A 19,311-nucleotide genomic window follows, 5' to 3' on the forward strand; every position below is an offset into this window, starting at 1 on the left:
TGTACTCAAGTCTATGTTTCCAGTTCACCCCTTCAGGTTAAAAGGAACTTGTTCATGGGCTTATATCACATGCAGAATACCAATTTCCTGGGAAGATTTTTAGTAGGGATGTTGTAACATTAGGAAAGGTCTTGACGTGTGGTCACTTGTGTAGATTTTGAAATCATAAAAAATATGTCCAGGAAATGAAATATTTGAGGTTTAGGTGAAAGACAGAGTAGGTTGTGCTTTCACAGTCATACAAGGCGGAGTTACTTAAAGTAATAAACAGTCTAAAACTGGATCCCACAATGTGATCAGCAAATGCTTTTTATACGTAAGTGGAATAAATCATGGAACTTGGTGGATGTGAAATGCTGAAGATGAGGAGAGCAGGAAATAGGTTTGATATGCATGTTTTCAGGCTGAAAAACTAAATCAAATATGTGATTTCAGCAGGGGCGGCTCGTGCTATCGGACTCTGGGACTGCAGCCCTCCCAGGAAAAAAAAGATAAAGTGTAGTTGACATTTTTCATTTACATTTCATTTCATCATAAAAAAGTTCCATTTATTTCACATTTTCTAACAGTCCCGGAACTCGAACTGCGCATGCTCATCAAGATCCATTTTTTTAAATTTTTTAACAGCATAGTAGCATCTACTATCTGACTGCTGAAAAAGGCAGTCCAGATTAAAGAAAAAGCATAAGTGTGATGCCCAGATGTCTAAGCAGTTTAACAGCACCGTAAATTAGAAGGGGGTTTGGATTGCCATGTCCACAGGCATGTACGTGATGTGGATGGCTGGATTGCTACTCATTGGTTCTCGCTCTCTTCTCAAAAAAGAGAGCGAGAAACAATCAGTAGCACTAGCACAGTAGTACTGTCCTTGTGTTGTTCAAGAGGTTGGGACCGTTGGATTCAGTGGCATTGTCGTTGGTGGTAAAAGTTTTTTTTTTTTTGGGCAGCTAAGGACTTGCACTGACTGCAGTGAGAGAGAGCAGAGAGGAAGATTAGATACATAAACTAACTGAGGTAGGTGCTTGTCTGCTGGAGTCAGCTCTGCCCCCCCCCCTCTTTTTTTTTTTTTTGCTGCAACTGTCTCAAACTCTTATACACTTGCTGCTGTAAATAAAAATGGTAACCTGAAACAAAATGAAGCACACTTACCAATTCCGCAATGAAAGTCCAAAGATAACTCGCTTGATTATTATTAATCACGTGAGTTATCTTCTCTTTCGGACTTCATGTGGCCATTTTTCCATCCGGAATTGGTATTGTTGTGCTTTGTTTTGTTTTAGGTAGAAAAAGCTATATTGACAAGCAATTGAAGTTTTGTTTTTTTGTGCATATAAGGGTTGTGAAATCAGCAGCTCTTGTTAACTTGGTCACACAGCTGTCCTTCTGTGAGAAAAAGCAGATGTTTGTGCACATATTACATCTGAAGAGCATCTCTTTTTGTTGTATCTGCTTATCTCAATGTTTAATGTAGAGCATTTATAGTGTGCTGTGTAACTCACAAGTGGACATAAGTTCAAGTCTGATGAGACTGAGCCATTTGCTGCACGGCCACAGCTAACGGAGAACATATACCTCATGTGTCAGCTATGTGGGGTATGATTGAATTATAACACTGTTTTATGCTTTCAGGTGCAAGAACATTAAACAAAGGTGGTATACAAAACCAAACAGAGAGCTGTTTTTCAGATGGCTTGCATACTGAAGGTGAACCGTGTCTCAGCAGATCTAGATCTCGCGCTTTATTTTTGCACAAAGGGCAGATAATGCTACTGCTGCTGAACACAGTGCTTGAGTTTGCTTCCAGAGCTACAGATCTGCAGCCTGCCCTAGCTCAATACTTTTCTTTTGCTACTAATTGTGGGGCTCACAATGCTGGTAGCCAGACCCAGGTGCCTGGAAAGACTGAGACTGAAAGTCAGGTATTATCCAACAGATAGGCCACCATGTGGGCACTATATCTTTGATACTGATGACCTCTGAAATTAATTATAGAAATCTCTGCTGCTGTTCTCATGCAGGTGTCTGCACAATCTGTATCGGCAGTTCTTATGTCTGATGTTTAAGACATATATTTTAGCTTGTTTCTTTTGTTGTACCACTTTTTTTCCATTTAATTAAATCTAACTAGCTGATCAACACTGAGCTCAGCATTTTCCTCTGTTAATGTATTGTTGTAAATGATTACTGAATGGCATATGAATGTTTAACTGTGCTGTCAGTTGCCCTTGTAAGGTTTTTTTCTCTAGTTTGGGTGTGTGTTAAATAGTATCATAGGAGGCTACTATGCTAATGCCCCTGGGGCCCATACAATCCTAGCCAAGTGTTTATCCCAAAAAAAAACCTGTCAGTACTTGTCACCACTGTCAATGAAGGATACTGGTGGAAGTTGGAAAGCAAAATGTACATGACTGTTAACTTAAGTGACATAAGATAAATCATTAAAGACTGAAGTTAGAAAGTATTGACAGACATTGGAGTTTCAGACTTCATATACCCTTCAGAAAATTCATGCTAATGCAAAACCTGTTATTCTATCACCTTTCTAAGTTTGTAAGAAGAGCAATATTTAAAAATTGAACATATTTTTGGTCCTTTGTCCCACTTTTATACATGGTTTTGTCCAGATGTCTTGCTCCAAGAGGTTGAAAGGTATGCTGCAAGATGTATATTGTTGACTCTTATCTGACCTAGGTTAAAATCCGCTCATCGTACGTGACCTTAAATAAATGCGCACAAGCCTGAGAGATGTTTTATGCCGGCTAATGCAGTTTGAAATACACAGAAGGTGTAACTGGGCTAGATATACATACAAACATACAGCATATGTGTGCATTGAAAGTAAATGTATGGCAATGTGGATTTTATTTTACTCCTTTTACCTTAGCAGAGATGTTTGTTATCTCAGTATACTGTTATGCATGTTATTGTTCTGTTTCTATATCTTTGTTAGTTGGATCCTTTCTCCCCAGGCCTCATTGAAAAAGGGTTTTATTGCTCAGTCGGATTTTCCCAGTAATCAAATGCAACAAATACATTTCCATATAGCAGCTACCTACACTATATGTTGTCGCAGCTTACTCATGTCTTGGAGAGGAATACAAATGTTAAACAGACCATGGACAGGGTACATGGCAGAGCTAGGTTAGAATCTGAAAACTGTCCAATGGAAAGGAAGGGCAAACTACAATGTGTAGCTGACCATGCTATACTGTAAGTAGGCAATATGAGACAGAGAATAGTTGGAGTTTTTTGAGTCTGTCCATATAGGACAAGTGTTTAAGGCCTAGGATCCTCTTTGTGAGGTACATTTGCAGCCTCTCCAGTTGTTTTATGTACCCTATCTTCTGCCTGCTCCTTTTGCACTGCCTTCTCAGTTCTGCAAGAAACAGCTTATTCATCAAGAATAATTGTAAACTGTTTTATGGATGCTTAACCCTATCTGTACTGGTTAGCACTGAATATTAAGCTAGTCCCAGTAATGCTGGCATAACAAGGAATATGTGTCCATTTTAGATGATGATGGGCCAATTAAGTGATATCATCTTGATAGTCATCCACAGTATTTGTATGCCAGTGAGGCAAGATTAGATTGGTTTGGATATGTGCTGAGGAAGGGATGATGGGTATAATGGGAAAAGTATGATAAGGATGAAGCTGCCAGGTAAGAGAAAAACAGGAAGGCCTAAGATAAGGTTTCTGGATGTGGTGAGAGAGGACATGCAGGTGGTTGGTGTGACAGAGCAAAATGCAGGGGAGAGGAAAAATTGGAAACTTATCCGCTGTGGCAACCCCTAACGGGAACAGCCAAAAGAGAGGACTACAAGCACTTATTTGGAACCAGGTGGGGTCATGTGAATAGTGTTTGCATGGGAAACTTTAAAACTGTCCCTTTTTAGCCTTCATGAAAAAGGGGGGGGGGAATCCAGTATGACCTGATGTGTTCCAAACCAGACCACAGCTTCTCATCAGGTGCAGATGCAGAAACTGAGTAAGAAGTACTGTTTGCAGCATACCGCAGAGGTAAGTCTTCAAACCAACCTGTATATACATGTAACAATGTGTGCTGTGTAGAGTATTTAGCATGTGCCATAGTGACTTGAGCATTTATTTCATGTAAATTAGTAAGCATGTCCAGCATTAATCCCACTGCACCATAGCCCCACCCCTTTTAGTTGACCACACCCCTTCCCATTGGCCCCACCCATTCAGCTGTCTCCTGCAGCCCCCCTTTGATTTGTAGTCACCAGCCGCCACTGGATTTCAGTATCAAGGACTCAGAAAAGATCTATAGAAAACATGTTCTGATAAGCTGGAAATTTGTTTTATTTGTCATTGGAGAGAAAACAGGAAAGGAAAAGAAAAAGTTCAACTTATACAGGGGAGGGATCTATTAAAAGTAAAGGAATGAAGGGTTGAAAAGTGGTAACATTGTGTTCAGCCAACAGAACAGCAGAACTGATTTAAGACACATAATAGGATGCTGACATGACAGCCCAAGTAGATGACTAGATGACGCACAAAATTAAAAAGAAGTGGTATTGGTTGATGCATATATATTCAAAGGAGACTAAGGGTCGAGCTGCACTTAAGCTGGCATTTCATGGCTCAATGTATTACTGAATTTGTTTTAAAGTTATGAGCAGCCATGATATATTAGTATTTTATCAAAGTCTTGGACATGAACATTTTGCCTTTGTTGATTTATATATTTATTCTATTTTAATGATTTAAGTAAAAAAAGTCAAACATCTTGCCATTAGAAAAAAACTGTTCAACTTCACTAAAATGTTGACTAAATCAAAATTCCTAAATCTTTACTTATAGAATAACATATAATAAACTGATAAGGACTTTTTAAAGCAGAACAGTACAAGAAGGGGGAAACTCAGAAAATAAATGGGTACAGCAACAAGATAAACTTACAATATTTTAATCATGGTGGTTAGACAGAATCTCGCAGTTTAATCACTGAGCATCAGGAGTTTGAGCATTATGTATTTCAAGGCTGTATGAATCATGCTGGTGAAAATTACTTCTGTAGTACTATCTACTCTGGTACCGGTAGGTATTGTTTTAACCTACTCTTAAAAAAGGACAGAGGAATATATCTAAAAATACTGACTGTCTTATTTTTACAAAACTATTCAAGATGATTGTCTGGACAAAAATGGTACACATAAGATTAATGTGAATTCATTGTAGTGCATAAAGTGCTGAGGTTGAAAATACTGTCCCTCTCCATGAACTCTAACAGCAACTCCTTATGCAAGATAATGAACTTCCATGAATAATAATGACAATTCCTTTTCTTGTATAACTGCATTCATATACTTGTATGAAGAAGATGACAGCGGGAGAAAAATAATGAAATAACGTATAAGAATATATCAACTCAGTATTATGCAGTATTTAATTATGTTTATCCTGAGGAGAAGGTCTCTTCTGCTGTCACTGTGTTAATTCAGTTTTCCTGTGTTTATAGTTGTTCACTTTAAGATTTGTATAGTATAATTTAGACCTCTGTTTTATAAATAAACTATTCCTATTTCAAAATTGCTGCTAGTAGTGTACATGGATCTGTATGTCAGCATACAGTATGAAACTTAATGTTTGGTAAACTAAAACATGTTTTATTTTACAGAACTGCTGGACTAAATCAAGTATATTTATATTTTCCTGAATCAAGTAAACAAGCTGTAACAACATTCATAGTTTCAGCTCTTCAAAATACAATTTACAGAAAAAAGATCACAGGTAATATTTTAAACATTGTTTCAGTCTAAATAAAGTACAGTACCAGTGTTAAGAATGAAGAGTCATACCCAAAATAATCACACTTAAAGGTTAACTTGCACTGGCTTATCACTGCATGACCTCTTGGTATTGAAAAGGCTTGCCTGATTTTGTCTTTCTGGATTATTTTTATGATTATTTTGTTAACCAGTTTCTCTCACACACTATTGCATTTCTTCCAGAATTAACCAGCTAATAGAGCAAACGAACATTATTACTAAAACGTGTGCATTCATAAGCATTGGCATTAGCCTCATTTTTCCCATTTTGTACGAGGCCAGAGTGTCACATCAACAGTGACCACCACGTTGTGTCAATGATCAACCTACAGGGTGGTTAGCTCTTTTTAATAGACATTACCGTAACTCCCATTTTTACAGCCCTCTCAGCCAAGAATTGCATGAATAATTGTTATTTTCACTTCTACTTTCTTAAATCACAAGCATACCATACTAATAACTGCCACTGCTTTTTAATCAAATGTCCAGGCCAGTGGATTATTATTCATATTAATTCACAGCACTGCTTGGAAAGGTCTTACATGGACTGCTCTGTAATTACTTGGTCATGTATTTTCCTTTAGGAATACTTGGCTTTAATTTGCCATTAGCCATTTATTGTCAGAATGGTGAATACACAGATTTTCTAATCCTGGGCATGCTCAGATGTAAGTCTTTTTTTTCAATTTATCGCCATGATACATTTAACCATTAATGATAACTTTGATCACATTTTCAATGGCATTCAGCTCATAATAAGGAAATTATAAGGTCAAACTAAATTTCCATTAACAAAAGCATGTTTTATAGATTCTTAGGTACTTAGTAGGCACACGGTCCAGAAGACAATTCAGAAGCTTAGCCTAATTTCCCAATTGTCTCAGAACATGGTCTGGTTAAATGACTCAAAGACACAGAATAGGCAAATGGTGACTGAGAAAATCATACCCTGTCCTACAGATAGCAGCTTATGGCCCTAATCATTTGTGTTAACTGCCAGACTGGTCATGGATTGGAATTAGCAAACATCTGCATACAAGCCAACTGATAAATGTTGTTAATTGTTTATACAGCCATGGGATGAAAGCTGAACAGCTGTAACCACATAAAGCATAGGGTTCTGTAAAACCTGAACTGTAAACATCCTTCTGATATAGGATGCCTATACAAGCTCATGGACATTTTTACCGTTCTCTGCCAAAATGTTCAGTTATGTCGCTGTCAGCATTCTCTCTGGTAGTGGGGTAGCAGCTTTGATTGCTTTACTTATTGAGGCATCATCCAGTGTGTGCGTGTGTGCGTGTGTGCGTGTGTGCGTGCGTGTGTGCGTGTGTGTGTGTGTGTGTGTGTGTGTGTGTGTGTGTGTGTGTGTGTGTGTGTGTGTGTGAAGGAGCAGCAACTAAGTAATCTGCATACAGTTTCACTGAAACTTACAAGCTGCATTTTCTTCTAAATTTCATGAAAGCTGTTTGTCAAGGTATGTTTTCTGCCCGTTTCCCATGGATTAGATGTATAGCTTATCATTTAGCCATATACTATGACTGCAGAAATAGAACTGCAGGACAATAGCAATAGATGTATGTCTATTGCTTTTCTCTGCACTTTTACGACTCGTCCTCTGTTCCCTGTCATCATAGCTGGTATAGTTTAATTGCAAATGTTCTGCTTAGTACTGTTAGATGGTTTGCTAGGTTTGGTTCAATGTTGTCTCATTCTGGTGCCTTTCTACAACTGATTCATTGCATCAGTGGAATGAGATTTGTCTGTATGGATACGTGATGGCTCTTTCTGCATTCTGCATATACCGAGGGCCAAGAGATAGATGAGGTTGTGGCAGAAAAGTACAGCATTCATATATTGGCACACCATCTGCATTTAGTGGCTAGCTAGCTGCTGACTGGTGAGTTCTTTACAGGCAATAAGGTTATGTGATACCATTAGGTGGTACAGCTGGTACAATTTGTTGTTTTACTGTAGTAACAGAGAGGCATCTTTTTTATTACTGCGTGACATGGAAGTGCCATTGCAAATTGACCTATGCATGCATGCATGCTGCATTTATATTCAACTGGTATTGACCTGATGCTACTTTAGTCATGCAAAATTACTACTCTGTGAGGACCATGCATCTGATAATCCGACTGAAATCTGCTTGGAAACCATAGCTCCTGAAATGAATGGCTAACATATCATACAGCTAGTTTAGGGTTAATAGGATGGAAGTGTTATCCACTGCTTCAGGAGTTTGAAGCCAGCTGGAAACCCCCCAGGTGGGAGTTATACACATATTTTACCACTTCAGAGGTAGAAATAAATGTAGGTATCTACTGTTATGATGAGTTTTCACATAACTGCATGGTCTATACATGGTGATGCCTATAAATAAATAACAATGGTTAATTACATTTCCATGACAACATGGGCGTCTTAAGTAGTGCCATGCACAATATTGCTATTGCTTTCCTTTCTGTGGAGAAAATGGTAAAGATTTTATTTGCATTAATACCTACTAAAAATAACAAATATGCTCTTACCTGTGATCATATAAACTCAGGGAAGTACTTTAAATAGTGTGTGTGCGTGTGTGCGTGTGTGTGAGTGTGTGTGTGTGTGTGTGTGTGTGTGTGTGTGTGTGTGTGTGTGTGTGTGTGTGTGTGTGTGTGTGCGTGTGTGTGTGTGTGTGTGTGTGTGTGTGTGTGTGTGTGTGTGTGTGTGTGTGTGTGTGTCCGTGTGGGTGTGTGTGTGTGTGTGTGTGTGTGTGTGTGTGTGTGTGTGTGTGTGTGTGTGTGTGTGTGTGTGTGTGTGTGTGTGTGTGTGTGTGTGTGTGTGTGTTGTATTCAGATGCCCTTAGCAACAGGAAGAAAGAACACAATACATTTAGTGAAGTCTTTAAGACATGTTGATGTATTTTAGATCTGATTTTGACAAAAAGCAGTCAGACTGCTTAGCAAGAAAATAATTTAACATTTTAAACAGGAAACTCTCTTAGGACAAGTATGAAAATAATTAATTACCTTTTACATTTTTATTTAGTGGATTCATTCTGCTCAACATATATGACATTTGAAGACTGGCTATTTGAAATTTTTGGCCACTTTTCCATGCAGGCTGAATTTTCTCAATTGAATTTATACAGAGATGGCATAGGAAATCCAGTAAGCCAGCTTTACTTTATTTCATTCTGTACATTATTTTACATATTGATTTCTAATCAGCATGCTTTATACTGTCTATTCATCCCTTGTATAATGCATATCCTGATGTAAAGCATCTTTATGTATCTTTGCTGCTGAAATGAATAAAGAAACATTGTAATTGTTTTAAACAAAATGAGTATACAGTGTTTATTCAGTGCACCAGTATGGCTGAAACACTGCTGTCAAGCCTGGGGTATTTACTCCACTCATTGTTTCGTCCATGCTTTTTAAAGTAATAATTTGCTAAATGTTAAATGTAGCAGAAGAGGGCTTTAGCAAAATAGCCAAATGATAATATAACATATTTGAAATACTGTCAGTCTTTAAGAATCAGTCAGTTCCATCATAGCAGTATTAGAATGTCTCTTGACAGCACTGTCATTTGTCCCAAACAATAAGATTGTGTCATGGGCAATGAAACTAAAGTGGGAAAATCATCTGATGTGGAATACTCAAAAAGCACTAGGCAAAGCAAGTCAAGAACATGCTAACATGACCAACAGCTATGCACTATACAGATAGACAAACAATGTACCCAGCAGTGATTATCAGAGTCACACACTAGCTATGAAGCCATAACATGCACGTTCAGGACAGATGCAGCAGGTAAAAATAAGGACTGGCATCCACATCACAATCACATGCATATTACGTACTGCCAAGACAGTACAAAGGACAGTCAGAAAGAATGCACTGTGGGACCATGGCAAGAACATTATATGGAGTAAAAAAGAGGTACAAGTAAGAGATACTGCACAAAATGTCACAAGTAGTGTAGTTAGGGATTATGGCATGGATTAGACACAGGCAAGACAGGTATAAGCAAGTGACAGTATTGCCATATCACATAAAGTCTGCTGTGGGAGCTTGCTGTGATTATTAGGCAATGCTAAGGCATGTGCAAGTAACAGATGGTCAAACAAAGCAAGTTTCTGATACATAATATATTGCAAGCAGTGTTCAAACAAACTGTGGTAAGTACACTGACTTTGTGTATAAACATGGTTTTCAAACATTGTACATACAACAATACAGTCCAATAGCATAGGTACTCATAGATACTCATTCTGGACCCAGTGCCTAGTGACTTTCAGTGGTATTACTGACTAACTGTCAACCTGGGACCTTCAGTTGTCAGGGACTTTTCACCACTCAATCATCCTGACACAGGATTTGCCACAAAAAGAGGTGTGTTTGCATCCTTTCCCATGCTGGAGCATGGTGGTACTTCCAGCTGCCCTGCCAGTCTTTTTCTGTGGTGCATTATCAGCAATGTTTTACTCAGTGTGATTTTTATATAAAACAGCACTAAAGCTATGGTCACACAGGAGACTGTTATTCATGCCACCCAGTGGTAACAACTGTTGTCTTTCCTGTTGCATGCAGTGTACATCAATATGTTTATGTAAATGCAGTATTTACTATTTCCTGTTGCATGCAGTGCACATCAGTATATTTATGTAAATGCAGTATTTACTATTTCCTGTTGCATGCAGTGCACATCAATATGTTTATGTAAATGCAGTATTTACTCTTTCCTGTTGCATGCAGTGCACATCAATATGTTTATGTAAATGCAGTATTTACTCATTCCCTGAATTACAGCCCTTTTAAGTGTGTAACTTTAACTCCTAGTGGGTGTGGCTTGAGCCTTTAAAAAAATAAATTTATCACCTTCAAACAAATATTCATATCTCTGGGAGCGTAATTGTTACTAGAAAACTGAAAATGTCAAACCATTCAGGATAAATAATTTTTTACATTGGTGGCATTCATTCAGTTTGATGCCTTAAACTGGATTTTACAAGCTGAAATAAAGGTAGTGGATATTAATTTTGTAATGTTGCATAAACAGCTTATGATATCTCAGTAACTATTCAAGCAAGATGCATGCTGCCAGCAGGATTTTCTTCATACAGCTGTGAGCTTTCATATAAGGCTATGCAGGTCTATCTGTGTTATCTCAATGTTGACATATTTAGAGAAATATGAAAATTATTACAATACAAATAAACAGTATACAAATAATATTCAATATCTCTTTAGCTGCATTAGACAGAGGTCAGATATCAATACAGTTGTGTTGGCCATTATGTATGCTACATAAAATACTTGTATCTGTTTGTTTTTAAGCTATTTTGTATGTAGCATTGTTCTGCAATTATTAATACAGATATAAATAAACAATATTTGACACCCAGATGTGTCAGTAGGAGTTAACTGCAGAGAAACCTGAGGGTTCACTCAGCTGTAATAAGTAACACTTGTCATTACAATTTCATATTGCAAGTGCATATGTAATGCATGCAGACATGCTAGGCCATGATACTAGTTATGTCAGAATGCAAAGCTATACTGTCCTGGCATGTAGTATAGGTGCACCAGCTTTGCACATGAACTCCTCATGATATAATGATGATTGTGGCACATATGTACCTATCCAAGGGCATGCGTCTCATGCTCTAATGATGATTGTGACACATATGTACCTGTAGAGGGACATGTCACATATAGCTGCTCTAACATGTTCTGTGTATAAGTAATACACTGCTGCACTGCATTCCAGATGTCACAAAATAGGGACATATTATGAATACAGCACTTATGATGCTGGTGCTCACACCTGTCTGACCCCCATTTCATTATTATTATAGGCTTAATATCCCATAACAATACCAAAGCATACAGCTTCAGAGAGGAACAGGATGAGGTATTCCTGATTGCCTTGTGCACAGATGGTACACTGTTTATGACAAAAGGTGGTAACACAGAAAAATGCAATTTCTGGTGGGTAGAGGTGATGGCACTGGCTAATGCCCTAGTCATAGCTGGCTTATCTAATGGCTGGTGCTGGTTCCCAGTATGGTCCCTACCCCCCCCCTCAGCTCTATAGATGGACACCAGAAAAAATGTCAGCTGCTCCAGACCAGGATTCATTCCTTGTCTTTGCCCACTCAGCAAAAACAAAAAAAAAACACCTTACCAGACACAGAACACTAAAACACTGAAGTACCTTTCTACCAATAAACAAAAAGTAATGAAAGAACTGCACTTCCTGATTGCAACTCCTGTCATCTTGTTCTCAGAGTGTATGTCCCCTTTACCCCACCCTTGCTATATGTCTGACTAATGCCATGAATGGACATGGCTGACTGTCCAACAAACTTCATCCGTTGACCAGAGGTATGAAGGTTCATGCAAAATGCAACGGGGAGGACATCCAGGCACACTCACTTCAACCCTCATAAGCAGATGCTAATCAACATGGTGCATGAGATAAATATCATTAGACTTCTGGGTGGGACTGATATAAGTCACACAAGTATGTCTAAGCAATGCAAGCTAGTAGCTATGGTATGACTGAGGAGCCCTATGCCCTTGCATGTGTGATTTATTACCCTCATAATTACCATGCCAGTGATGTCAGCACAGTGACATGTTTAAAAAATCACAGGAAATTGCCAACCACCAGAATGATCCTGAAGTGAAATTCGCAAAAGTAACACTTCTACACATTGTGACAACAAGATGGTGAATCATACACTATGCTCTTTGATTACATGCAGCTATCTTCTTAAAGCTATTGCACCATAATCCTGTACAGTGGTATTATTACACATTGCTTCTGGATGGCAAGGACTTGTGACAACATATTTCACATAGAGACTACCAGCTATGTGTAGGCAGTGTTTTCATCCTACAGGACTATTAGAAACATTTGTGTACTGTCCTAGCATGTAGTATTGGTGTGCACATGGCCATGATACTGCTGTCATTGATGTCACTATTTGTTTATTTATTTATTTATTTATTTACATTTGTTAATCGGGTAGAGTCCACCTGTGCCAAGGAGCCCATTTTCAGTGGAGACCCGGGGAGCAAAAAACTCCACATTCAAAATAGAATTGTAAAGAAATAAAGATTATACAAAAATCAATAAAAATTATAGAATCATAAAAAATAACATACATATAATAATAATACACTCCATTCAAAGATTTTAAACAAGTAAAAACCAGAAGAACAGAAATAAAGAAATTAGGTTGAGGGCAACAACTGCAAATAATAAAACTAAACAAAAACAAAGAGAGAAATTAATTAAGAGAGAGGCGACAGAGTAGATGTCAGATGTAGCATTTATTAAAAAATGTACAAACAATGTAATGAAATTTAAGAACACGGGCAAGAGCCCCAGTTGCTTAGTGAGGTAAAAAAGAGGAAATAAAAAGGGTGAAATGATCAACCAGGAGAGCAGGAGGAGTAAATCCACCTGGATTTGAGATATTCTCTAGTAATGGTTTTAAAGGAAAACTAGCTGGGAGTGTTTTGAATATACTGAGGGAGAGCATTGCAGGCCTTAGCTATTTTATTAGAGTAGCAACAGTCACCATGGTAGTTATGAGACTGAGTTAATTTTATCATCAGTCTGTTGGAGGATCTAAGGGGGCCTAGTATTGACTTGAGCTTCAACTAAGGAAGAAAGAGAGGGGCATTGGTTTGGGTTGTGAAGGATTTTCTATGTAAGAGTGAGATGTTTAGTGCAAACAGGTTGGGAAACTCAAGCCAATTCAGTTGTTTGAGAGCAGAGCAGTGATGAGATTTGTGGGGATGATTGCAGGAAATTTTGCAATCTTATTATAACAGGATGATAGGTTGTTTAGGTCAGTTTTGTGGATGTTAGTAAATATGTGAGAGCAGTAGGTCATTACCAGGACCTTATTGATGAGGATGGACATGTGCTGAAACATCACAGCCCTGAACCTCCCAGGCATCATGTGCTACCATCTGAGCTGGAGCAGATAGAGGTGTGTATATCATATAAGAGGCCATTGCACGGAGCACACTACAAAAGGCAGCCCATCAACTGCTTCAGTGAATTCTTCCCCTTCAGGAGCTGTATTCATCATTGATAAATAGGTGTCTGTGCAGTTGCCACAGATTTATTTTTGTTATTATTTATTTATCCTTTGTTAACTGAATTAGATCCACTAGACTAGTGACCTCTTTTCAGGGAAGACTTAAGATGATAGTTATGCTATTAGGGGAAATTTGGCCAGGGCATTGTAGAACTTTCCCCTGGTGTTTGTAGGAGAGGAATTGAAGCGCACTACACTTTGGAGCTTCTAGGTGGTGCTGGAGGGCTACTACTGCATTTCTGGGAATCCCATGATGGAGAGGGAGAGGAGTAGGAGAAAAGTTACTGAAGGCAGGAGAAGGAAATTAAATAACTGTTACAGAGATGGAAAATGGAGGACTGGAGACACACATGCTGATAAATTTGATGAACCAAGCAGAGCTAGAGGTAGGAGAAGAAGCTAGGTGCAATGACACGGGGGAGAGAGCATTGCAGTTCAAAGTAAGGTTATCGATGTACAGGAAGAGAACAGATTTGTAATTCTATAAAGTGAAGAGAGGAAGCAGCTGAAACTGGAACAGGAAAAGAACAAGAACAATTGGTGGGGGAATTATGAGAAGGAAAAGAAAAATAAGATCTGGAAGTAAAATATGTAAAAAGGAGAAGGATGACACAGGAACTTTAGCATTAAATGTGATTATCATTAGAAACGATATAAGAGGCTTGTTGGTGGTAGAATGGTGTAAAAAATAAAAATGGATGTTTTTTGCTGCTTGCTAGATACCAGATGTAAGAAAGATGAAAAAGATACAGGGGATTGTTTGGTTGGTAGCAAATGAGACATGTTCTGGAATATGAATCCTTACAAAAAATGAAGAAAAACAAATTTTAGATGTAAAAACAGTAGTACTGGGAAAGGCAGTGATAGGAGAATGAGACAAAAATGTACAAGATTCATAGTGATCTATGCTATACTAATATCATAAAGAGAAAACAGTTGTTTGCATAAATCAAAACAACTGTGTAACTATGCCAATATGATGATGGAATATTTTAACTGGAACCTGGTGAAAGAAAAGGGAAAATAACACAGGATATTAAGATATTAAGGGATTTAATAAAATGCGGAGATTTAAAAGTTGGAAAGAATAGACAGTGGACATATAAAAGGGGAATTTTTAAGAGAGAAATTAATTATATTATTTATTCTACAGACATGAATGAAAGAATGGTGAGTACATATGGCAGAGTTTTCAGATCATAGAGCAGTATGGGAAAGGGGATAAAGAGATTAACTGCAGAGTTTAAAATGGAGAAGGAAATGACAAGCCAGAGAAATAAATACTATTGAAAGATCATATGAGCAATGAGATCCCTTTATAAAAATTGAACAGAGTACTGGGTAGTACATAAGCAGAAAAAAAAAAAAAAATATATATATATATATATATATATATATATATATATATATATATATATATATATATATATATATATATATATATATATATATATATATATATATACACATACATATACAGTGGATAAAAAGTGTACTGTTAAAATGCCAGGTTTTTGTGATATAAAAAAATGAGACCACAATAAATCATTTTGTAACTTTTCCCACCTTTAATGTGACCTATAACCTATACAATTCAATTGAAAAACAAACAAATCTGTTAGGGGAAAAAATATCAAAAATAAAAAACGTACAATAAGCTGGTTGCAGAAGTATGCACACCCTTAAGCTAATACTTTGTTGAAGCACCTTTTGCTTTAATTACAGCATTCAGTCTTTTTGGGTACACACCTGCCATCAATTAAAGAGACTCTAACCCCAAATAAAGTTCAGCTGTCCTAGTAGATTTTCCTGACATTTACTCAGTTGCCTGCTAAAGCAAAAGCCATGGTTCACAGAGAGCTTACAAAGCATCAGTGGGATCACATTGTTGAAAGGTATCAGTCAGGAGAAGGGTACAAAACAATTTCCACAGCACTGGATATACCATGGAAAACAGTGAAGACGTCATCATAAAGTGAAAAAAATATGGGACAACAATAATGTTGCAAAGAACTGGACATCCCTCCAAAATTGATGAAAAGACAAGACGAAAACTGGTCAAGGAGGCTTCCAAGAGACCTACAGCAGCACTGAAGGAGCTGCAGGAATTTCTGGCAAGTGCTGGTTGTGTACTACATGTGACAACAATCTCCCATATTCTCCATATGTCTGGCTTAAGGGGTAGGGTTGCAAGATGGAAGCCTTTTCTTACACAGAAAACCATCCAGGCCCAGCTAAAGTTTCCAAAACAATACATCAAGTCTCCCAAAAGCATGTGGGAAAATGTGTTATGGTCTGATAAGACCAAGGTTGAACTTTTTGGCCCCAATTCCAAAAGCTACGTTTTGCGCAAAAACAACACTTCACATCACTAAGAGAACACCATCACCACAGCGAAACATGGTGGTGGCAGTATCATGCTTTGGGGTTGCTTTTCTTCAGCTGGAACTGGGCTTTAGTCAAGGTGGAGGGAATTATTAACAAATACCAGTCGCTTTTGGCCCAAAACCTTCAGGTGTCTGCTAGAAAGATGAAGATGGAGAGGAATTTCACCTTTCAACACAACAATGACCCCAAGCATACATCCAAATCAACAAAAGAGTGGCTTCATCAGAAGAAAATTAAAGTTCTGGAATGGCCCAGCCAGAGCCCAGACCTAAATCCAATAGAACATCTGTGGGGTGACGTGAAGAGGGTTGTGCACAAGAGATGCCCTCACAATCTAACAGAGTTGGAGCATTTTTGCAAGGAAGAGTGAGCAAATATTGCCAAGTGAAGATGTGCCATGCTAGTAGACTCTTACCCAAGAAGATTGAATGCTCTAATTAAATCAAAAGGTGCTTCAACAAAGTATTAGTTTAAGGGTGTGCACATTTACGCATCCAGCTTATTGTATGTTTTTTATTTTTTATATTTTTCCCCCTAACAGATTTGTTTGTTTTTCAATTGAATTGTACAGGTCATAGGTCACATTAAAGGTGAGAAAAGTTTTGAAATTATTTATTGTGGTCTCATTTTTTATATCACAAAAACTTGGCATTTTAACAGGGGTGTGTACAGTTTTTATATCCACTGTGTGTGTATATATATATATATATATATATATATATATATATATATACATATATGTCATTTTAAGCCTGAACAGTTTCCCTTTTTGTGCTGAAAATAGCTCATTTGGTTACCGACTGGCCTTACCCATCCCATGGTCGATAATTGTATATTACTCCTAATGAGAATAACTGGTTCATATCATAGATAATTTGAGGGGACCCATGCATGGGATAAATCATTTAGAAGCTGTCTCTGAGTAAAGGGGGAACAATGACATCCCTAGATCTAGACATAATCCCTTTGTTTATAAGCTGGGCAATATAGAAGGACTTTCTTAGAATAATAGACACGTTTGTCAAAAGCCTTCATTAAACCTGCTAAAGTTGTCTAATATTTTTGCATCCTCTCAGAGGAAAATTAGACCCATCAGTGAACTGCTGCTATAATTTGTTCTATTGCACCGCATTCATCTGGCTTGAGTGTTCAAGTATAGCACTGTGCAGTTCCTCTGCCATTCATTGCATGTCCTCTTTCATCCAGCATAAAATCAAGGGATGTTTTATGATGGAGCAAAATTATCTGTATTATTTACTAAATGAATCGAAAGGCTGTTCTATAATGAAGAGAAAGTATAAAACAGATATTATATGAGATACTGTTATAAGATGAAGTGCAATGTGACATGATGTGCTGTGCAGAAAAAGAGTGATCCATTTTACTTTTTGGTGAATAACTGATGTTATTGTTATAATGAAGAGAGAAGTTCACATTTGATCTTTAGTTTTAATTTGTGAAGCTGCCGTTTAATTTGGAACAGAAACACACACCTCCTTAAATAAAAGGAACTGAGCCCCTAGGGCTCTAGTGAGCTGATCTGTCTCAACAGTTTGAGTACCATTAGATGCTGAGTTTCAGATATAGTAGAATAGTGCCATCACACGACTGTCACATTGTATAAATCTCTACCTTGAGTTTAAAACTGTGCATTAAAATTACCAAAGTGTTTCTAAGCTAAGTTTGCACTGCTGCACTGATAGAATGGGACCAAAATCTTTGCTCAGCCATGTCTGAACCTATATTTGCCTTATTGCTTCAGACTGTAGAGTGGTATAACAGCATGCTGTACTATAAGTAATGTACTGCTAGTAACATGAACTACCTGCATTTCAGTATGAAATTCTTCATCTGCTAACCCCAGTACAAACTGGTGACATGATACTGATGTCGGATACACTAGAACGGATTCCATTAGTAAACAAACTCTTTGACTTCTTGGAGACCAGACCGGTTAGTCATGTAAGAGCAACCATAAGACAATTTACTGCAAGAGCAAAACAGGTAAATTCATTTATCAATCAGTTTCTTTGAAAGGAGAATTTCTTTGCATTTAGTTTACTATTTTGTTAAAACATACTTTTAATTTCTTTTCCATTTCTTGTTGTACCCAAAGATCATTTACCAAGGAAGTATTCAGAATTAAAGAACCTAATTGTTAGTGCTGCTACCTCATAGGTCAAGGGTCTAACATTTGTTTATGGTCTTGATAATCTGGGTGTTGTTTTTTTCCCTTCTGTCTACATGGAGTTTCCTCTTGGTACTACATTTTTCTCACCTGTAAAGATATGCTACACAGGTTCATTAGATACTGCTAATTATTTCTTCCAAATATCTGTGTATGTATAGCTGAAAACATATACATGTGTGTGATGCTATGTGTGCATGTCTGCATGTAGTGGTGTGTGTGTGTGTGTGTGTGTGTGTGTGTGTGTGTGTGTGTGTGTGTGTGTGTGTGTGTGTGTGTGTGTGTGTGTGTGTGTGTGTGTGTGTGTGTCTGCCTGGGTGTATGGGTGTGTGCTTATGTGCATATCAGAATGCTAGGCTTTATTAGGCTGACAGATTTACATTTTGTCCAAAAGTTATTATGCCTTAGGCAAGCTATTTCATGAAAAGATCTGTCTCACAGTAAGATATTATTGGATTAAGGTTACACTGGTATCAGAAGATTAGACACATTCTGCTCAGTTTGATAACATTTTCATTTTACTCTGATATTTAACTTCTAATCTACATACTGAGCTTTTCTTTTCTCATGTTTAAATCAGGAACTATAATGGGAAAACTGCTTTTACTATACATCTATCAAAGTTTATAGTAGTATTGTCAAATGGGTGGCCATAGCTTAATTACACGAGTATGGTAGAAGAAGATGAGTGGCAGGCAGACTTAGGACTTGGTATACTTCCTAGTAGCTGTTGTGGAAAACGTAACTGTTAGGAGTACCAGTGTGCCTGGTGTGGGAGTTGTACTCGTTTATATTTGCTTCTTGTTTGTTCATGCTTGTTCTTTGTGATA

The 19,311-nt window shown here is 37.6% G+C and overlaps 1 protein-coding gene across 1 annotated transcript in view; it reads left to right on the forward strand.

Moving 5' to 3' along the window:
- LOC122816739 overlaps window positions 1–19,311 on the forward strand; it is a 1,006,513-nt gene that overhangs the window by 467,737 nt on the left and 519,465 nt on the right. Inside the window, exons 21-23 of the mRNA XM_044089733.1 lie at window positions 5,642–5,754; window positions 8,826–8,947; window positions 18,130–18,297. Coding sequence (XP_043945668.1) covers window positions 5,642–5,754; window positions 8,826–8,947; window positions 18,130–18,297 — 403 coding nt within the window. The remainder of the gene's footprint in view (window positions 1–5,641; window positions 5,755–8,825; window positions 8,948–18,129; window positions 18,298–19,311) is intronic.

This window comes from Protopterus annectens, chromosome 12.part0 (genome assembly GCF_019279795.1).
Source record: "Protopterus annectens isolate FY-2018-M chromosome 12.part0, PAN1.0, whole genome shotgun sequence".
Taxonomy (NCBI): Eukaryota; Metazoa; Chordata; order Ceratodontiformes; family Protopteridae; genus Protopterus; species Protopterus annectens.